This window comes from Mesoplodon mirus (assembly GCF_964341445.2).
Source record: "Mesoplodon mirus genome assembly, chromosome: 1".
In the NCBI taxonomy this organism is placed as follows: Eukaryota; Metazoa; Chordata; class Mammalia; order Artiodactyla; family Ziphiidae; genus Mesoplodon; species Mesoplodon mirus.
Genome location: NC_138976.1, coordinates 41,273,925 through 41,293,853, shown reverse-complemented (window position 1 = coordinate 41,293,853; position 19,929 = coordinate 41,273,925). Strand labels below are relative to the sequence as shown.

General features: G+C 49.5%; 1 protein-coding gene across 2 annotated transcripts in view; it reads left to right on the top strand.

The window, feature by feature from the left end:
- Positions 1 to 19,929, top strand: part of DAPK1 (death associated protein kinase 1) — a 216,379-nt gene that overhangs the window by 180,381 nt on the left and 16,069 nt on the right. For both annotated transcript variants that reach the window (XM_082619892.1, XM_082619891.1), the window contains 4 exons: positions 8,369 to 8,591; positions 14,652 to 14,840; positions 17,676 to 17,873; positions 18,947 to 19,085. In XM_082619892.1, the coding sequence (XP_082476018.1) occupies positions 8,369 to 8,591; positions 14,652 to 14,840; positions 17,676 to 17,873; positions 18,947 to 19,085 (749 nt within the window). The remainder of the gene's footprint in view (positions 1 to 8,368; positions 8,592 to 14,651; positions 14,841 to 17,675; positions 17,874 to 18,946; positions 19,086 to 19,929) is intronic.

Sequence of the window (19,929 nt, the reverse complement as noted above, 5' to 3'; positions counted from 1 at the left end):
GGGGTAGTGGCATGTTGGGGCCCCAGGTACTGTCTGGGAGAGCCCCCCATACACATCTCTCCCCAGCTGCGTGTCCAGTGCCATCACATTCAGGGCTTGAAATCAGCCATGGTGGTGGTATTTACACCACAGGAATCAGCAAACACTACAGATCAGGCCTATCCCACCCCCGCCCCAAGCCCCCTGCAATGAGCTGGTTTTCCAGCACACCATTGCTACGGGGTCTCTGGAGGCTCCCACAATTCTACCTTGCATTGTAGGCACCACCTTCTTATAAAGAGGAGCTGCACCCTCTACTGTCCCCGGTGCTCACCCCCACTACTAAACAAAGCCCCCTCCAGCCCTCCAAACCTGCCCAAGAACTGTGTTGTTACTTAGCCAAACCACTTCTCCTTCTCCTAGAGAAAGGAGGAGTGCATGTTAGGACAGGCGGGGAGGGCTTGCACTTAGATTTTGCATTGGCATCCATTTTTACTATCACTGCAAGGTCCATTCTCATCTGATTTTAAAAGACTACTTTCAAGGGGGTTTGGGGAGTTGGCTTATTTTTATTTTGTTTGATTGTCCTTCTAATCAGCTTTTCTGTAAACTGATATTAAAAGTAGTTGCTTTTCCTAAGCCTGAGACTAGACAGTGAAGAAACATGCCCAGGAATATTTTGAAAAATAGGACAAAGTTGGGAGTTTGCCCAGAATTTAAAATTCACCACAAGTAAACTGCATTTGCATAATTAAGAGTTGCCGCTCCCATCCTGCTGGGTCTAATTGCATCCTGCCACGTGTGGAAAGCCATGTCATTTCTCCATGCTCTTATCTGGCTTTCCCAGATTGGAGATGGTCCTCCCTGTCAATCTGCTGATGTTTAGTTACCTTTGCAGATGAGAAACTGAAAGCTAAATTGCCAGGGGGCAAAAGGTGCTGGAAGAAAGGAAACTAGAAACCCAAATTAACCAGGCCTTCAAAAAGCAATGCAGTTTCCAAATAATACTTGTTTAAAAGATAGTCACAGTATCTACTATAGGCCAAGAACTGTTCTAGGCACCAAAGAGACCACAGCGAACAAGAGGCAAGACCAACCGATAAGCAAATAAGAAAATGCCAGATAGGTCAGGGGGTGGCAAACAATGGCCATAGAGCCAAAACCAGCCCATCACCTGTTTTTGTAAATAAAGTTTTACTGGAGCACAGCTACACCCCTCCATTTACTCCTGTCTCTGGCTGGTTTCTAGACACATACGTGGCAGTCACAACAGAGACCACCTGGTCCTTTACAGAAAGGTTTGCTGCCCCCTGGTGTAAGTGTAGGGGATTCAAATGGGGTGAAATGAGAGAAAGTAAGGGGATGGCAGGTGGTGGCTGCTTTCCACTTACTGGTGTGGGGATGCCTCTCTGATGGTGACATTTAAACCAACACCCAAAGCCAAGAAAGAGGAGCCAACCAGGGGAAGGGCTGGGAGAAGGCAGAGGGAATGAGTGAAAAGGTCCTGAGGCAGTAAAGAGTCGGGTGTGTTCTAGGAAACAGATCAAAAAGGAAGGGGCGATGGGGTTAGCAACAGAGTTTGAGTGTGGTCTTTGGGGCAGAAAATGATGCCCGAGGAGATCTGATCTGAAAGATAGGCCCAGTTTTACAGATCTTGGTGAGGTGATTGGGTACTGGTCTAAGTGTGTTAAGTAAGTAGGTTAGGAATCTCCCTCTGCTCAGACCGAGAGACCAGATAGAAGGTGGTCTTGGCGGCCAGGTGAGATAGGACAGCTGCTTGGACCAGAGTTGTCCAGGCTCAATTACTTTGTGAGCTTTGGGCAAGAATACAAATGGGAGCTCACTTTCCTGTGTAAATATTTAAAGTATATAGTTAAAGCTAACGGGGAAATATGTGCTCTAGCCTCCCACTTTCACAAACGCACCTTTGTGAGCACCTGGAAGCCCAGGTTCTGGTTTAGGGTTCTGATTCCTCGGGGTTCACTGCTGCTTCCCCCCAGCTTCCCAGCCTGCTTGCAAGAGGCCTCACCACGTCCCAGCCACATCCGCCAGCCTTTGGGGGAGAGGGGGACAGGACACAAGAATATTTCAACGCATGAACCAAGACTTGGGTAACAAAGAACCCTCCACTCCCCCGGGCAGTGTCCCTGCTCATGCTCCCCCGGCCCAGCCAGTGAGGACCTGACCAGCCCAGGCACAGGGAGGGTCTTAGAGCTTCTGTTAAATATAGACCACGGATGGACTTCAGTGCTCCCCCTCCAAAGAAATCGATATCCTACCACCTTCTAGAGCTAGCCAAGAGCACACTCCGTACCTTCCTTTGCCCCTCTCCGCATCAAAACCATAGTCTGCATTGGAGAGCACACACTCTTAGGCTGATGCAAGCTGCCTTCCTGGGGACCCCGGTCTGGATGCGCCACCCGTCCCTGCTGCGACATCTAGTGGTGAAAAGTGGAAACTCATCACCCACCAGGAGGGGAGAGATTTCAGAAACTTCTGTCTCAGATTGCTATATCAAATTCAGTTGTGTTCAGATTCTCCAAAGTTCTTAGTGAGCACGAAGAGGGGTCATCCCCGAGGACGAGGTTAAATTTCCTTAGACAGGAAATCTCGAGTATATCTTGCTTTTCCTTGCCTTTCAAGATAATGGTGGATTCTGTCAGTCTTGATGGAGAGCAGTTTCCTGGCTCATCTTCCCAAGGGCAAGGTGAAGGGTGAATGAGTCCATCCCAGCCCAGGCCAGCAGGTCCTGGTGGAAGGGGAAAGGAAGGGCCAGGAGATGTGCAAAGGCCCTGGGCAGAGAGCAGGAAGGTGGGATGGCTTGCAACCCCTGTACCCCTTTCTTTGGCCTGCGAATTATTTTTCTCACCTGCCCGCCATTCACCTCCACTTGAAAAGTGAGAATGCATGTGTGTTCGTATGATCGTCTGGAATTGAGGACATTGTAAAAGCCGAGCTGTCAGTCCAGTGAAGCAGTATTTTCTTGGACAAAAGAAGATTTCTTGGGCTTCCCTGGTGGCGCAGTGGTTGGGAGTCCGCCTGCCGATGCGGGGGCACGGGTTCGTGCCGCGGTCCGGGAGGATCCCACGTGCCGCGGAGGGGCTGGACCCATGAGCCGTGGCCGCTGGGCCTGCATGTCCGGAGCCTGTGCTCTGCGATGGAAGGGGCCACGGCAGTGAGAGGCCCGCGTACCGCAAAAAAAAAAAAAAAAGATTTCTTGAGGACAGTTATTATTGGGGAAACAACATGTGAGCTAGTGATGGGTTCTGAGATGAGCACAGCCCCTCCAGATGAAGGCTCAATCTGCAATTTCATAAAAAAAAAAAAAAAACTTGAAGCCTCCCTGGGGCTCCCCGAAGACGTGGAGCCTGTTAACGCGGGCCAGCAATCCAATTCATTTGCTTAGGAAAAATGAGGTGCCGAAATGTGCCCTTTGTCCATGCAAATCCAGAGCAGGGGGGCCCCCTTCTCATTCTACTTGCCTTTATTGTAGCAATGACTTATAAATCTTACTTTAAATCGGGACCTTGCACTAACTGGGAAGTGTCTTCTGAGTGGGACAAACTGGAAACGGCCCTCCTTGGATATTCACAGTGCTTGTAACTCAAGACATCCCCACTTTGAGATTCTGCTCTCCATCTGCAAATCCTTGTTTACCGCTCCCTGCTCCCCAGTCCCCTTCTGAGAAACCCACCACCTCCCTTTCACTGACAGCAGTGGTAGAAAAGAGACCTGGTGGTGAGTTCTGTCTTTGCCTTGGGCAAGTGCCTTGGCCCCTCTGAGCCTTGGTTTCCACATCTGAAAGGGAGAACCACATTAACCACAAAGGTTTCTTTGAGGTTTAATAAGGGATGTGAGTGAAAACCCAGCATAAGCTGGAAGATACAAATGTGGAAGTTGCTCCTGCAGACAGGAAATGCATCTGTCACAACTCCTCCCTCTGTTCATGAAAGAATAATTCATGACCCTTCCGGGGGTACTGCCGTGGGCGTGTAGCAGAGGAAAGAGACTGGCTCAACCCCAACTTCAGCAAAGACAGGTGGGGATTTATAGCCAAGGAGCAAGGGTGGGGGGAGGTCAGTGAGTGGAAAATTGCTAAGAGGAAACCCAAAGGCTGGGAGGCTTCTTGCTGGATTGACTGCTTTGGATTCTCTTATGAGATGGTCAGCCGGTTGTGGCCACAAGAGGAGACGAGGGGAGGCTCAGGGCAAAACAGCTTTTTATATCATAGGTCCCAGAAAGACAGGGGTTAGAGCATTGTCACAGAGCTCGGACTCAAGCCAGGGGCAAGCTGCGAGCCCCCGTGGCAAGTGTCTTTACTAGGGATCAGGGTGGGTACATGAGGAAAGGCAGGGGAAGCGGGGGGCAGTGTCACTGGTGCGTTTGAATGTCACGGGGTCACCCTTGGGAGGGTAGGAAGGGGAACTTGTGGCTGAGCCCACCTTACACACCGGTGCACCTGGGCCGGCACTCACAGCCTGTTTGTGGGGACGTTGAGGCAGCGGGAAAACAGGAAGTTTTAAAGGTTATAATATTCATCTGGATTCTTGCTGAAGGCGCGCCAGGGTGATCAGGTATCAAGGTTGGGCATGAAGAATTTGCTCAGATATCAGGGGTGGGGGATTTTCTGTAAACGTGACCCTGCAGGATTCTTGTTTAACCTGGACTAACAGGACCAAGGTCACAGCCCACTGTCACTGGCTTCTCTTCCCTCTTGCCTCCATTTCTGGGGCTGACCTGGGAAGCAGGCAAACAGATCGCCAGCCGCTGCCGGCCCGCCACTGCCCTGCGTGGAGTGGGGAGGAGTGAGCGGGGCTCTCAGCCTCAGGCGGCGCTGAGCAAAGTGGAGACATACCATCTCTCAGCTGCGTGGGGCAAGCCCACCTTTGTTCAGAGCTGCTGCTGGAAGCACGCAGGGTAGCACCTGTGTCCATCGGTTCCCTCGGTGCAAGTCTGCTCAGAGAGGAAGGGCCTGCAGGGACTCGTGCAGAAGGGACAGAAGTGCCCTCACCCCTTCACACAGGACAGACATGTTGGCCAAAGCTCACAGTGCCAGAATCAGGAAGGCACGAAACAGAAGAGAGCAGCGAGCGATTCACTGCACGGTGCGTCCAGACGTAAGGACGGGATTGAGGCTGGAAGCAGGTTTTCTGCTTTGCACTGTGTCAGGAGAAGCAGATACTGGCTTCACACGAAGGAGCTGTGCGTGTTAGGTGGCTGTGGGTCATGAAATAGGTGGAGAAGTTTTTAATTTACTCGGTGAGGTACTCCTAGCAGAAGGGGATGCTCACAGTTCAGACACTCAGCGTGAGGTGGGTGGAGGTGTAGCGGGGGCCTGACTTAGAGGGAAGATAAAGGGCTGGTTTCGGAGATTACATTAGAATGAGAGATGGTAGATTTCTTTCAGGGGGTCATGGGCTCATCAGCAGCAGTAGATGGCATGGGGGAGAATGCCAGCACCCCATTTCTTCATGCCTGCTCAGCAGCACCCAGTGAGTAACTGTCTCAGGGTAGAACTTTTCAGCTTCTGTACTGACTTGGGTAATAATTCAGGGGAATTGCTGGCAAGATACCCCAGCTTTTTCCACCCAATGCAGTGCTTGAGGTTAGAAAAAGAAACCAGATCACTGTCCCAACCATGGTTTCCAACCCTAGCTGACCCAATACTTTATAATGTACATATTGTGGTGCCCTTTACTCTCCCAAAATAAAATTCAAAGATAACAATGTACCTACACAGGTAATTTTCAAAGATCAATAGAGGGACTTCCCTGGTGGTCCAGTGGTTAAGACTCACGTGCTCCCGATGCACGGGGCCCAGGTTTGACCCCTGGTCGGGGAACTAGATCCCGCGTGCCACAACTAAGAGCCCGCGTGCCGCAACTAAAGATCCCACATGCCACAACTCAGACCTGGCACAGCCAAATAAATAAATATTTTTAAAATACAAATAAAATAAAGATCAATAGAGTGCCCTAACTATAATATAACAAAGACATCGAAGGAATATATGTAGTATAATAGAATGTGTATGTAAATGCGGAGCACAGGCAAAGAGGAGACATTGTGAAATTGGCAGATACTTGGACCCATCTGCAGAATCACTGAATGTAACACCTTCAGATGCCACGGATGTGGGAGGGATAGCAACTCAAATACAGCAGCAACAGGCTGACGTTTCAGAAGTGGGGATCACAGCGCATGAAAGATTAGGAAACAAACCCATGTATATATAATTCCACCAGTGTATAAAATAGTTGCGTTCTTGGGAAAGTCATTATGTATTAAACCAAGCCCTCCCAAAACCCTCTGGGTCATATGTAACGTGCAATTAAGTCCTAAGCTCAGATGATCATAAACAAGGTTGTTCTCTTATATAAATGCTCAGCAGACACTCAGAAGTCAGGCAGACTCAAGAGAATTCTTACCGCTCAGGACATTGTATGTACACGTCAGGACCCCTAGCACCCACCTACCCACCGCCAGCAGTATCCCCCAATGCTGAGAACTAAAGCTGCTACCGTCCATTTCCAAAATGCCAGCTAGGGGACAGTGTTGCCCCTGCTGAGAAAGATGGGTCAGAGTTTACCAAGAGAAAATGGGGGTAGGAACTCAGGAGAGCCGTGTTTGTTACTGAGCACGCTCCCATCCTTGGTCGCTGGTGGAGAAAGTAACGGTGGCTCAGCTGCAAGAGGTCAGCAGTAAATCAGCGCCTCCCAGGATTTGGGTCTGGAAGCAGTGGTCCGGCCAGGTCTGAGATCACGCTGAAAGGGAAAGGCAGACATTTGCCTCTGAAACGCTCTTGCGTGGGTCACCCCCTGAGTACATCATTTACACAACACCTCTTTATTGGGCATCCTACCTGTGCCAGGTGCTGGGGATACCATCTCTCCCCTCAAGGTTTGGCCCTTGAGTCTAACAGAGAAGAGTGTCACATGATTACCCTACAGTCTAGTGGGGTGACGATGGAGAGCCACATGTGCGCTTGAGCCTGCCTGTGAGGAAACCTCCTGGAGAGGCCACAGCAAGACAGGTCTCCTGGGATGTGTGGAAGTTAACAAGCTAAAGCAGAGGGGATCATCGTGGGTAGGGGAGAAGGGCTCGACCTCAAGCTGCAAGCCACAGCTCTTGACAGGCTGTTATTACTGGGTTAGGAGCTGGGAAGCAGGCCAGGTGTGTGAGGCTGGATGGAGCCAGGGTGGCATGATCAGTGCCCCCCCAACGTAGCCCTTGAGGTGGGTTCTCTGGGGGCACAGAGCACCTCACCAACACCATCCCTTCAAAAGCACCCATGTTACATTTGATGTCACACTGTTCGCATGTCTCTGTCCCCCCAAAACTGTGGATCTGGGGCGGGTGTAGACCTTCCTGTTCCAGCACACGGGAGGCCCTCCATAAATGTTTGATGATGAATCTGTGAATTATCCAGGGCTGCGGAGACTCCTGCTTCTCCCCTGTAGGGCTGAGAAAGAAGAAAGCGGAAAGGTTGTCATGGCCTCCAGGCCCCTCCCCAGCATTTAGCTTTGTACCTTGTGATGTCCTTCTTCTCATCATCTTGTACCTTCAGAGCGTCGTAAAGGAACAAGACCCCTCCACACAGAAGGAGGAGGTCACCTGACCAGTCTAACGGGGCTGACCTGGTTTCACTTTTAAATAGACCACTTGGCAGGAATTGCTCCATCCAATTCATTGTGCATCAAAATGCAATGGAAGTAGGCAAATCCACTGGGACAGAGCACATGGGTGGTTGCCAACAGCCGGGCAGAGAGGGGCCTGGGAAGTGACTGCTCATGGGCACGGAGTTTCCTTGTGGGGGGATGAAAACACTCTGGGACCAGATAGCAGTGATGGTTGTACAACATTGTACATGCACTAAAAGCCTCTGAATGGTTCATTTTAAAATGGTGAATTGTATGTTTATTTTACATTTAAATTTTTTTAATGCAGTGGGGACAGAACAGACTGTATCTGCCACGTGGGTAGAAATTGCAGGTTGGGGTAGAAACTTCCAGTTATAAGTTAAATAAGTCTTGGGGATGTAACATACAGCATGGTGACTGTACCACACATTTGAAAGTTGATGAGAATAGATCTTTAAAATTCTCATCACAAGGAAAAAAATTGTTACTATGTGTGGTGATGGATGGTACCTAGACTTACTGTGGTGATAATTTCACAATATATACAAACATCGCATCATTTACATTGTACACCTGAAACTAATATAATGTTAGAGTTCACTTATACCTCAATTTTTTTTAAAAGCAAAGAAAACTCGCAGACCGGAAGGATGCAGCAGGGGTCCTGAACCGTGGGAGTCAGCGTGTGCCTTTTGCTCAGGGGCTGCTCTTCTCCTGTGACTAACAGGCCCTCTCTCATCTATATTCAGGACACGCACCGAGGACTCTTCATCCAGCAACTGAGACCCACACAGAACCTGCAGCCGAGAATCAAGCTGAAGCTGTTCGGCCACTCAGGGTCTGGGAAGACCACCCTGGTGGAATCTCTCAAGTGTGGGCTGCTGAGGAGCTTCTTCCGAAGACGCCGGCCCCGGCTGTCCTCCACCAACTCCACCCGGTTCCCACCCTCACCCCTGGCCTCCAAACCAGCAGGTAGGCACCCCACCAGCCCCTGTCTCTCCACTGGGTACTTCCAAGGTCAAGGTCTGGGAGGAGGTGTGGCTTTGTTTGGAGCACTTGGCCTGAGGCTGACCGGTTCCCATCACCTTGGTGGCTTCCAGGTGTGGTCCTCCCGGCTCTTGGCTAGTGAGCGCACCCTGCCCTGGTGCTAGTGAGGAAAGGGCCTCACTGAAATCACGGTCCACAATCACGAACGTGCAAAATAGCACAATCGTGTTCTGCTTGGGGACTCTGCCCTTGAAGACACAAAGAGCTTGTTTGGACTGACATAGGTTCAAGGTTGCACGGATGGAATATCAGCCCACAGGACAGGTCCTCACCCCTTATGCTTTCTTCTTGGAAAGCTGCGGGCACATCCAGGAATGCGAGGACACAGAGCCACAAAACTGGGTGCACGGGGAAGCCCGTCCTCATATATCTGGAAGTGGGGTGGTGGCTTTGAAAGGCTCCTTTATGGCTTTTCAGTTAGCCCGTCTGTTCACCTGGACCCTAGTCGGGAAGTCGATTTTGCCGTCTGCCTCCACCTCCCACAGACACGATTATCAACGGGTTCACACCCGGAACTCCAGGGTGGCCTGTCCCTCCCCAGGGAGAAACACCTGCAGCGAGCAAGAGGAAGTGGTGCAGTCTGGGGTGTCATTTTTCCTAAACCCACCCTTTTTTTTTTTTTTTTTTTTTTTTTTGCTGTACGCGGGCCTCTCACTGTTGTGGCCTCTCCCGTTGCGGAGCACAGGCTCTGGACGCGCAGGCTCAGCGGCCATGGCTCACGGGCCTAGCTGCTCCGCGGCATGTGGGATCTTCCCGGACCAGGGCACGAACCCTTGTCCCCTGCATCGGCAGGTGGACTCTCAACCACTGCACCACCAGGGAAGCCCCAACCCACCCTTTTAGAGTGAGGAAATTAAGGTTTTCAAAGGTAAGAATAGAGACCTTCAGGGAGTTTCCTAAACAATGTCAGTGTTGAAGCTCTGTGCCTCAGACTCACTTTCTGTACGTATTACGAAGGTGTCATATCTGTTCCCTAGGGTGAAAACAAACGTTTTAAAGTTTGTGTTTCTATGTAATTTCTGTCTCCATGAGGAAGGATGTCTGGGCAGCATTCGCTGGAGTGAGGGACAGCTGCACGCCCCTTTCAACTTCTCCCCTCTGAACACAGCAATAGAATTGCAACTAGGGGAAGAAGTGTAACCAAAATGGATATATAATTACAATGAGTACAATATTGCTGACACGTGTTGCTAATGCACACTGAGTACTAACTACGTGCCGGGAGCTGGGCAAACTGTGGTACGTGTGGCACCTCATTTAATCCACGTGACAGCCTTATTGGCATTTTTATCACCCTTTTACTGAAGCCTTGAGGGGTCAAGTAGACTGCCCGTAGTCACACAGCTGGCGATTCATGAAGTGTCTGGCTTCTGAGCCAGGGCTTATTAATGATACTTATAACTCCGTCTGACTTGGGGCATATTTGTGCTCATGTTTTCCATTTTCCACTGTAATTTTGCTCAATTTCAGTATGTAAGATAGGTCTACCCCTTCTCAAAAGCCAATAGTTTTCCAGGTTTAATGATTAAGTTGAGCCTCTTATGTGTGGGCCAGACCAGTATTGCTTCAAGGTTCAAAGTGAGCTTCTCTAGAAGTTCCTCGTGTCACCCCTAGAGGGAACCAGCTCTCTCCTGATGTGGGTTAAGGTCACTCCAATCTGAGTCTGGGGGGGTCGGGGGCAGGGAGCCAGAGAGACAGAGACAAAGAGCAGAGACAGAGAAAGACAAAGAGATGAGAGCTATCCAGATCTGTGACCTGGAATTTTTATAAGTCGTATTGGATATGAATTTATGCCTCAGGAGCCCATGGGCTAAACTGAAGCAGCCACGTATCAAGTGACATCTGGGTTCCCCCGGAGGGAGGACGGCTCAGCCCTCACCCCTCAGAAGTAATATCTCCATTCATCTTCCTTCTGGTCAATTTCCCACACCTGGAAGAATCCAGAAGTAGATTCTTGATAAAATGCAGCTCAGGATGGCTGGATTATCAGCAAATCTCACTGTGTCCTTCAGCCAGGGCTTAGAGAGACTTGGGTCATGGCGCTGACTGACACAAGATTCTCTCGAGGACAACAGGTGCTCTGGGCCAGGAGAAACTCCCCACTACCCTCATCAGAGAGAAAAGTAACTCGAGGCGCTGGGAAATAAGGTCAGAGGTCAGCAGCCTGGTGAGCTGCAGCGTTCTGTGTAGTATGAGGGGAAGGAGGAACATTGAATTAGCTTCCAACGTTTAAAAGTCAAGATGTCTGGACTTCCCTGATGGCACAGTGGTTAAGAGTCCACCTGCCAATGCAGGGGACACGGGTTCGAGCCCTGGTCTGGGAAGATCCCACATGCCATGGAGCAACTAAGCCCGTGCGCCACAACTACTGAGCCTGCGCTCTAGAGCCTGCGAGCCACAACTACTGAGCCCTTGAGCCTAGAGCCCGTGTTCCTCAACAAGAGAAGCCACTGCAATGAGAAGCCCGTGTGCAGCAAAGAAAACCCAATGCAGCCAAAAATAAATAAATAAATAAAATCAAGAGGTCTCACCTTAAAAGTTGGCTATTTGGTTTCTTGTAACAAGTTGGTAGCTCTGGCCACACTGGATTCACATTTCCACCTGGAGCCGGTTAGTGGAGAGGAGGGGCTACCCCATGTAGAGGGGCCCAGGCTCTGCCTTTCACCCTGTCTCACACAGCGCCCTAACTCCAGGAGGGAAAGCTCAGGAGCAGACCCCTCCACGCCCATGTCCGAAGGTTTGCCCTGTGGCAGAAATGACATTTCAGGAGTGCATTGGAGTGTGTGACCCCTGGACTAAGGTCACACCTAGTTCATCCCAGAGCTGTCTGGCCAGAGCCAGGCAGCCTCCCGCAGGGCCTGGGCAAGGACGGAAGAGGCCCGCGCTGCTTCATGCCCAAGTGGCCGGTCTGCTCCAAGGGCGTGGGTGAAGTTTCTATCCAGACAGCCCCTGCAGGTGACAAGATTCGTCCTCAGTTAATTCTAGTCCTGCCTGAGGCCGGGAAGAGCCAGGAGGCTGTGTCTGCAGGAGGCTCCGGAGCAGGCCCTCCTCCTGCCCTGCCCTGCCCAGTGCGGGGCGAGCACACCCTGGGCTGAGTGAGCGCAGCAGCCTGCAGGGCCTGGACCCCACCAGTCCTCGACTGGGCCTGGCCCTAACAAAACAGCAGAAGGGAGTCCTGGGAAAAGCAGCGTGGCACAAATAGGAAGCGCCAGGAGGGCCACCTGCGGGAGACCTGGCCGGAGGCGTCTGGCAGGCCCTAGGGGCCTCGTGTGCCTTAGGGGAATGGACGGAGCCGCGTTTCTTTGTTAAGCACTTGAGGAAAGCCTACTCTGGAGTGTGGTCTCCAGGGAAGGAAGTCCGTCTCCAGAAACAACAGCATTGTCCCTTCACAGTGGCATTGCTAGTGCCTGGGGGCCATGCTCTGCTGTGTCCCAGGCCAGAGCTCTGGATGCCCCTGACCTCTGCTAGAATGGTCAGGCCTTCTTCCTTTCCCTGGGACAGGTGCCCACGTGGGCACATTTACATCACTCGGGCAGCAGGAAGGTCGTTTGCCTTTAGAAACTTGGCTTTGCGTTGCACTGGAGGCTAAAGGCTGAACCACCAGCCAGGAGACAGGATGGGGTGGTGTGGGGACCTGGGGGCAGCCGCTCACGGCACGTGGCTGCCACGCACACACTGCCTTTGTGGCCAGCTGAGTGCCACAGGCGTTGCACTGTGGTTCTGCGGTAGGAAGGAAACCCCCGGTGCCAGCAGAGGAGCGCGCAGCCAGAAAGATCACTGCAGGAGGCTGTTGCCTGCTCACCCAAGAGGAGTGTTTGCAGGAAGTCTCTTCTGACCAGGGTGCAAAAGCGGCTTCTCCCTCGGGGCCTGCCACTTTTTACCACTAGGGGTCAGTGGTTAGCAAAAAATGTTTTCCTCCTATGATTTTAATGTTTCCCTGTGAAATTGTTATTTTAATAATACTGTATACAAACTCTGTCCTAACCTTTCATCCTCCCAACAAAAACTGTCCATGAGGTGCCGGAGTGCCTGTCATTTACCGAATCCGTTCTGGTCTCCCTCGGCAAGCCCCAGCCCAACAGTGCCACTAAGACAAAGCTTATGCTCGACAGGGGTCGTCCCGGACACAGGTTTCCGGGCATAGGGAAATGGACAAACCCATTCTTGTGAAGTCACATGGCTTTCCTCAGACTTGTTTCTGGGCACAGGGAAATGGACAAACCCATTCTTGTGAAGTCACATGGCTTTCCTCAGACTTGTTTCTGGGCACAGGGAAATGGACAAACCCATTCTTGTGAAGTCGCATGGCTTTACTCAGACTTGGACTAACGATCTCTAAAGAAATACACTAAATGTCCATCACATTGGCCTAGAGAGTTGAGTCATTTTGTTTTCTAATTTGCATTTCTGTTTGCCAAGTTTTCTACTTTTATAAGCCGGGCCGGTGGGGAGCTCCAGTTTTCTCCTCCTCCCCGCCAACCCCTTGGATATTCCCATTGTCCTGTCCTCAGTCTGAAGTCTCTGGTCTTTAAACAAGGGTTACCTTTGAGTTTGGATCACCAATTTTAAAAGTCAGGTGGCCCAGATGAAATGGTCATTTCTTCAGTCTCTTGCAGTGACTGTCACTATTAACTCTGAACCAAAGGTACGAACTATATGGTGCGATTCGCTTCACTGAGCCCCTCCCTGATGCACTCACGGAGCCTCCCCCTGTGCCCACCCCAGTTCTAGCCCTGAAGCGGAGAGGCCAGCTCTGCCTTCACAGTGCTGTCGGGGGTCTGTTGGGAGAGACGGGCAAAAGCCGGAAGGAGGTCAGGACCGAGGGCACACAGGGCACCGCTCCTGGCCCAGGGGACCCAAATGTGTTATTCAGCTGATTCCCCTGCCCCACGAAGTTCTACCATTATTATTTATGTAATATTTTTTAAACTGATTCTTTTTATTTACTAAAAGACATAGGTTTGAAAGTGAAATCGATAATGTCCTTACCATAAATGGAAAACCCATAGCACTACAACCAATAAATAAAAATAAATGCAATGAACAGCAATATGATTAAAATCTAGCTATATACTGTTGCCCACTCCCTCTTTTTTTTTCCTAGAAAGAGGAAGAACATGCTTCCATCTTTTTCTTTTCTTTTTTTTTTTTTATTGGAGTATAGTTTTTTACACTCCCTCTTTATTAAAAGGGAAGATTAGCAAGGATTGAAGACATGCTAAAAACTTAATGTCACGCATTGAGACTTGCTACTAGAGCAATTTAAAGACCTTCAAGGGGATTTAATAAAGGAATGGCCTTCTCACCGTGTGATTCAGCATTACTTAATGCCATGGCCTGCTACTGTCTAAGATCATTTTGCATTCAACCTAGCAATCTCGTGTACCAGAGTGGTACTCATCTCATCCGTATCAGTCAGGGTCCTGGTGGAGATTTAATGAAAGTTCAAAGTCACAGGCACAATTCATAGGAACATACAAGAGACGGTGAAGCATCCGGAGGCTAGGAAGAGAAGGGAGCCATTAGTTACCACCCCTGAGGCTGAAAAGGCAAGAGGAAGAATTCATGATCCTGGGAAAGCTGGGGCTCCAGGGGAGAAGCCGCCAGGGGGTCTAGGGTCAGAGACACAACTGGTGTCAGAAAAGCAGCAGGCAGTGAGGAGGGAAAATATACACCTCGACCTTTCTCTCCTCCCAGCCTCTACAGTGCCTCCCATTGGTGGACCCTCACCGGAGGCAAATGGGAAGCAAGCCTGGGAGATGCAGTCCATGGGGTTAGCCTCTCGGGACACAGAGCAGTGCAGAAAGGGATGCGGGAGGTGAAGCAAACAATCAACACAATGTCCCTGGGAAACATTGCTGCCCAGCATACGCAAGAGGCACACACACAAAGCAGCCTGAAGCAGGGGTGGGGCAAGGGCAGAGGGCAAAGTCTGGGATGGAGGGCAGGGGGCAAGGTCTAACGTGCTTGATCTCTGGCTTGCAGTTTCCGTGAGCATCAACAACCTGTACCCGGGCTGTGAGAATGTGAACGTCAGGAGCCGCAGCATGATGTTCGAGCCGGGCCTCACCAAGGGGATGCTAGAGGTGTTCGGGGCCCCGTCCCACCACCCGCACTGCTCCGCCGATGACCAGTCCACAAAGGCCATCGACATCCAGAACGCCTATTTGAATGGTATGGCTCTCCCACCCCAAATGGGAAGGACCTCGAGTTTCCCCCGGGGAGCCTGGCCCAGCGGGCATCCATCACAGCCACACAAAGGATGGAAGAAGGGCCAGTGCAGAGTGATGTTGGGAGTGACCCAGGACTGAAGCATGGCTGGTTAACAGCCCCAAAAAGTAAAACTAAACCCCCTGGTGTCCCTAGCACCTGGCAAAGCACTGGGCACACAGAGGTGCTTAATAAATGACTTGGGTAAATTAGTCCTTTTTTTTTTTTTTAAGTACTGCCGTACTTCCACTTGGATGGGAAATCTCATAAAATACGGTCGCACTAGCATTTTGACATACCCGAGTTTGAAACCCAAGTGCTGCTCCCCCGGTGCTCCCAGGGCCCCCAGCTGGGCCCAAGGCACTAGAACACAAGCCTCGTTGAGACACGGTCCGGAGCACGGGTAGAGCAGTTTCTCTGAGGCTAAGTTCCCACAGCTGTGAGGATTTTACGAGCTCGTGTTTATTAAAGGTCCTAGTATAATGTCTAGCAGGGAGAAGCTCTCAAAAAGTGGAAATTGGGAGCATCTTCATGAAGGTCCTTTTATTATACTAAACCCAGTGAAAAATAGAATACTCAGGGTGTTTACCTAAAGCAGTGGTTCTTAGACTCCAGCATACGCACAAATCCCCTGGAGGGCATGTGAAAACACAGACTTGCCAGCCCACCCTCGAGCGTCTGATTCAACCCATCTGGGGAGTTTCTTGGTGATGCTGCTGCTGGGCCAGCGACCCTAATGAAATAGAATTAAAGTCCATGTGCATTCTGCTCTCTTAAAAGCTGAGTGTTCTCTGAGCTCTCGGGAGCAAAGCTGGCCCCACAGCATAGGGAGAGCAGAAGTGTGTCCTCAGCACCCATCACCCCTACCCTCATCCCTCATCCTCCCCTGGCCTTATCCCCATCCCACGTCTGGCTCGCAGTGCTCCCCAAGCTCAAAGGGCCTATTTCTGTGTTCCAGAACTATTCACACTAAGGCCTTAGCTGCCAGACTTAGAGGGCCATGCTCCCCAGGAGCGCCTGTGCTCTAGAAACGCCCTATGGATCTTCCAGAATGACTCTCGACTGCAGAATTTCTGGCACAGGATAAGCACCAAGGGGAAAAATTAGGGAAAGGGAGCCTGAAATCCTATAACGTAAGTGGTCCTGCCTGGCTTCCCGGAGGCCAGTGGGTGGGTGGTCACTGACCTGGTGGCATGTGGCAGCGTAGAGGTGACTGTGTCCATGTGTCTGCACAGTCATTAGGAAGTTCCGGGTGCGTAGGAACTCCAGGTCGGAATCTCACCCATGACACTTGCGGGAAAAGCAGCCGCCCCCAGAGCTCCTGTGTGGGAGAGTGGGAGAGTAGCTGCCCCCCTACCCACACCCACAGCCTTCCTCCCCCCGCCCCTTCGGCCACCTCCCCAGCAGAGGTGGCCTCTTGGACCCAATTTCCTCAGTTCCTCTTACATCCTTCCTGTGCAAAGCCGCTCATCAATTACCTCACCTTACACCTGTGCACGGCAGCCTGCTCCCTTCTGACCGACCAAAACAGGTCTCTCACTCACCTGTGGAAGGTGAATTTAGTCACCATTTAACGAAAATTAAGGTTACATTTCATAGTGAATATACCAATATTTGGGGGTGAAAAACAAAATATATGTGTCCACGTACACCTTTCCATCTATGCTTATAGGCATGCATATACACACACGTGTGTGGGGTGGGGTGTGTGTGTGTGTGTGTGTGTGTGTGTGTGTACCACTCTGCGGTATTATAAGTAGATGTGCTGGAGATAGAGATACAGATACAATAATGAAGGCATTTTTTTTTTTTTGCTTTATAACAAATTTAATCAGTTATACATATACATATGTTTCCATATCCCCTCCCTTTTGCGTCTCCCTCCCACCCTCCCTATCCCACCCCTCCAGGTGGTCACAAAGCACCGAGCTGATCTCCCTGTGCTATGCGGCTGCTTCCCACTAGCTATCTACCTTACGTTTGGTAGTGTATATATGTCCATGCCGCTCTTTCACTTTGTCACAGCTTACCCTTCCCCCTCCCCATATCCTCAAGTCCATTCTCTAGTAGGTCTGTGTCTTTATTCCTGTCTTACCCCTATGTTCTTCATGACATTTTTTTTTCTTAAATTCCATATATATGTGTTAGCATACAGTATTTGTCTTTCTCTTTCTGACTTACTTCACTCTGTATGACAGACTCTAGGTCTATCCACCTCATTACAAATAGCTCAATTTCATTTCTTTTTATGGCTGAGTAATATTCCATTGTATATATGTGCCACATCTTCTTTATCCATTCATCCGATGATGGACACTTAGGTTGTTTCCATCTCCGGGCTATTGTAAATAGGGCTGCTATGAACATTTTGGTACATGTCTCTTTTTGAATTATGGTTTTCTCAGGGTATATGCCTAGTAGTGGGGTTGCTGGGTCATATGGTAGTTCTATTTGTAGTTTTTTAAGGAACCTCCATACCGTTCTCCATAGTGGCTGTACAATAATGATACAATAATGAAGGCATTAAGGAAAATTGATAAGCAGATACAGATATAAGTAGGTTTATGGATATAGATATTGTAAAAGGCATGGATGTAAAAACAGACATAGACATAGAAATAGGGAAATGTAAATATTCCATATGTAGGTCTATACTTAAGTAGATGCATAAATAAATAGATGAATGCTATGAATGTCACTGTCCCTACTGGTCATCCCTAAAGTGCTGAGAAAAACTGTGATTGAAATTTGGTGGTGGTGTTTCACAATCATAATCTTTCTTTTTCTTTTTCTCTGTAGGCGTTGGTGATTTCAGTGTGTGGGAGTTCTCTGGAAATCCTGTATACTTCTGCTGTTATGACTATTTTGCTGCAAATGATCCCACGTCCATCCATGTCATCGTTTTCAGTCTAGAAGAACCCTACGAGATCCAGCTGAATCAAGTGATTTTCTGGCTCAGTTTTCTGAAGTCTCTTGTCCCGGTTGAAGAACCCATAGGTAAGCCGAGGTGCCCCTCAGGGAGGGCGTGCACTTCCTACCGGCCTCGCACCTGGTCATGCCCGGATCCAGCAGCTTGTGGCCAACAGCTGCGGGCACCCTTGTTCCTGCTTCCTATCAGGAGATTTCCACTCTGGAAGTTTCCTAGGGCTCAGCTGTTTGTTTTGTTCTGCAAGAAGTTGTTTCATGATTGCATATTTCTGCCACAAAGACTCAATTCTGAGCAATTCCTTGAGAGCCATTTCTCGCTTTCTTTCTATATTTTAGGGCTGTGGTCATTTTTGTTAGGTGCAAAGCGGAATACCTCCTTTGACAGCTACTGTGCCTTACCTAATGGGTACATAATTAATAGAATGAGCTCTCCTTCGTTCTGTAGTTCCATCAAAAATGAAAGAAAAGGAACCATGTTAACTGAATGCATTATCTTAGCCTTATCCCTAGAGGAAAAGACAGTGTGGACAGACTTATTTTGTTCTTTTCATACAAAAAAAGAAGCAGCCTTCCCTGATGAAATGCAAAACTCAGCAGTCATTTTTTTTTGAAAAGCTTACAATAATAAAATAAATTGGGCTAATTCCCCTCAGGGTACCTCCAATTTTGCCTCTTTCTTTCTCATTCTTTTTCATGTTTTCATTTTAAACACGCCCATAAGTGAGAGGCTCTCTGCCTGTGTGAACTGCAGGAGTCTCCCTTCTGAGCCATTTCTGTGCTGGTGCTGCATTCAGCGGGCTTGCTCTGGTCTTACAAAAGGTGTCCCCCTGGCCAGATCTCTCCTCACCATGCAAACAAGGCCCATTTGGAGGAAGATCTGAGAAGCTGCCTTATGCCCTGTGGTCGCTTCTAGTCCACTTCTGAGCAATCTTCCTGCAGGCCCAGGAAATAGGCTCATTCCATTCTGGGCCAGGCCTAGGCCTTCCAGAGGTCACTCCTAGCAGCAGGCCTGGGGACCTCAGGTCTGCAGGCAAAGTTGCATGTCCACCTGGCGAGACGGCCCAGGCCTCAGGCAGAGCACCCAACCTTAGCTGGGCAGGATGGAGGACCCACCTGTGAAACGGCTTGCTCTCTGCCCTCAGCCTTTGGTGGCAAGCTGAAGAACCCACTCCGAGTTGTCCTGGTGGCCACCCACGCCGACATCATGAACATTCCTCGTCCAGCTGGAGGCGAGTTCGGATATGACAAAGACACCTCGTTGCTGAAAGAGGTCAGGAACAGGTAAGTCGGCTGCTGCGTCTTCAGGGGTGATACAGCCAAAGTCATGTGACCCAGAGAAAGGAGTTAAAGAACTGAAAGGCCTCTTTGGCTTGGTCGAATTTTTTTTACCAAAGCCACAAATACACATAATAACAAATCAAACAGAAGTAAAGGGCACATAATAAAAATCAGCAGCCTTCTCACTTCTGTCCTCACCGCCGAGTACCACTGCCCAGAGGTAACTCCTTTTAGTTGTTTTATGTATTTTTGTTCAGCTCTAGGGAGGAATAATTGACAAGTGAAATTGTAAGATATTTAAATTGTATGAAGTGGTGATTTGATGTCTGTATACAATGTGAAAGGATTCTCTCCATCTCGTTAATGAACATGTCTGTCACCTCACCCATTTATCTTTTTTTTTTGGTGAGAACATCCATCAGTATTTCTCAAAATGTAGATCATGAAATTCATTTAGGAGGTCTGGAGTGGAGTGGAGGGGAGAAGGACATGATGGAAAATATCAGAGTGCATTTTGTGTCAAGTATTTTTGGAAAACTTTTTTTTCACTTATAAATATGGATGTGCACAGAATCACAATGTAAAAGTATCTATTTTTACTTAGTGTCTATCCCCAAAACAGTTTGAACCTGCAGTTCTATTTAATATGTTAGTCATTTGAATTCTTGGTTTATCAACTGACAACGCTTCTCTGTTATCTTCCTGATGTGAGAAATAAGGCTTCTACTAATATTTAGATCTAAGGTGTTATTTCGTACTCATCCCTCTGTTCTCACTCCATCAACCTGCAGAAGCATCTCTTCTCCTGCCTTGTAAAGTGAGTGCATTAGGCCTCCCCTTTCCTGCC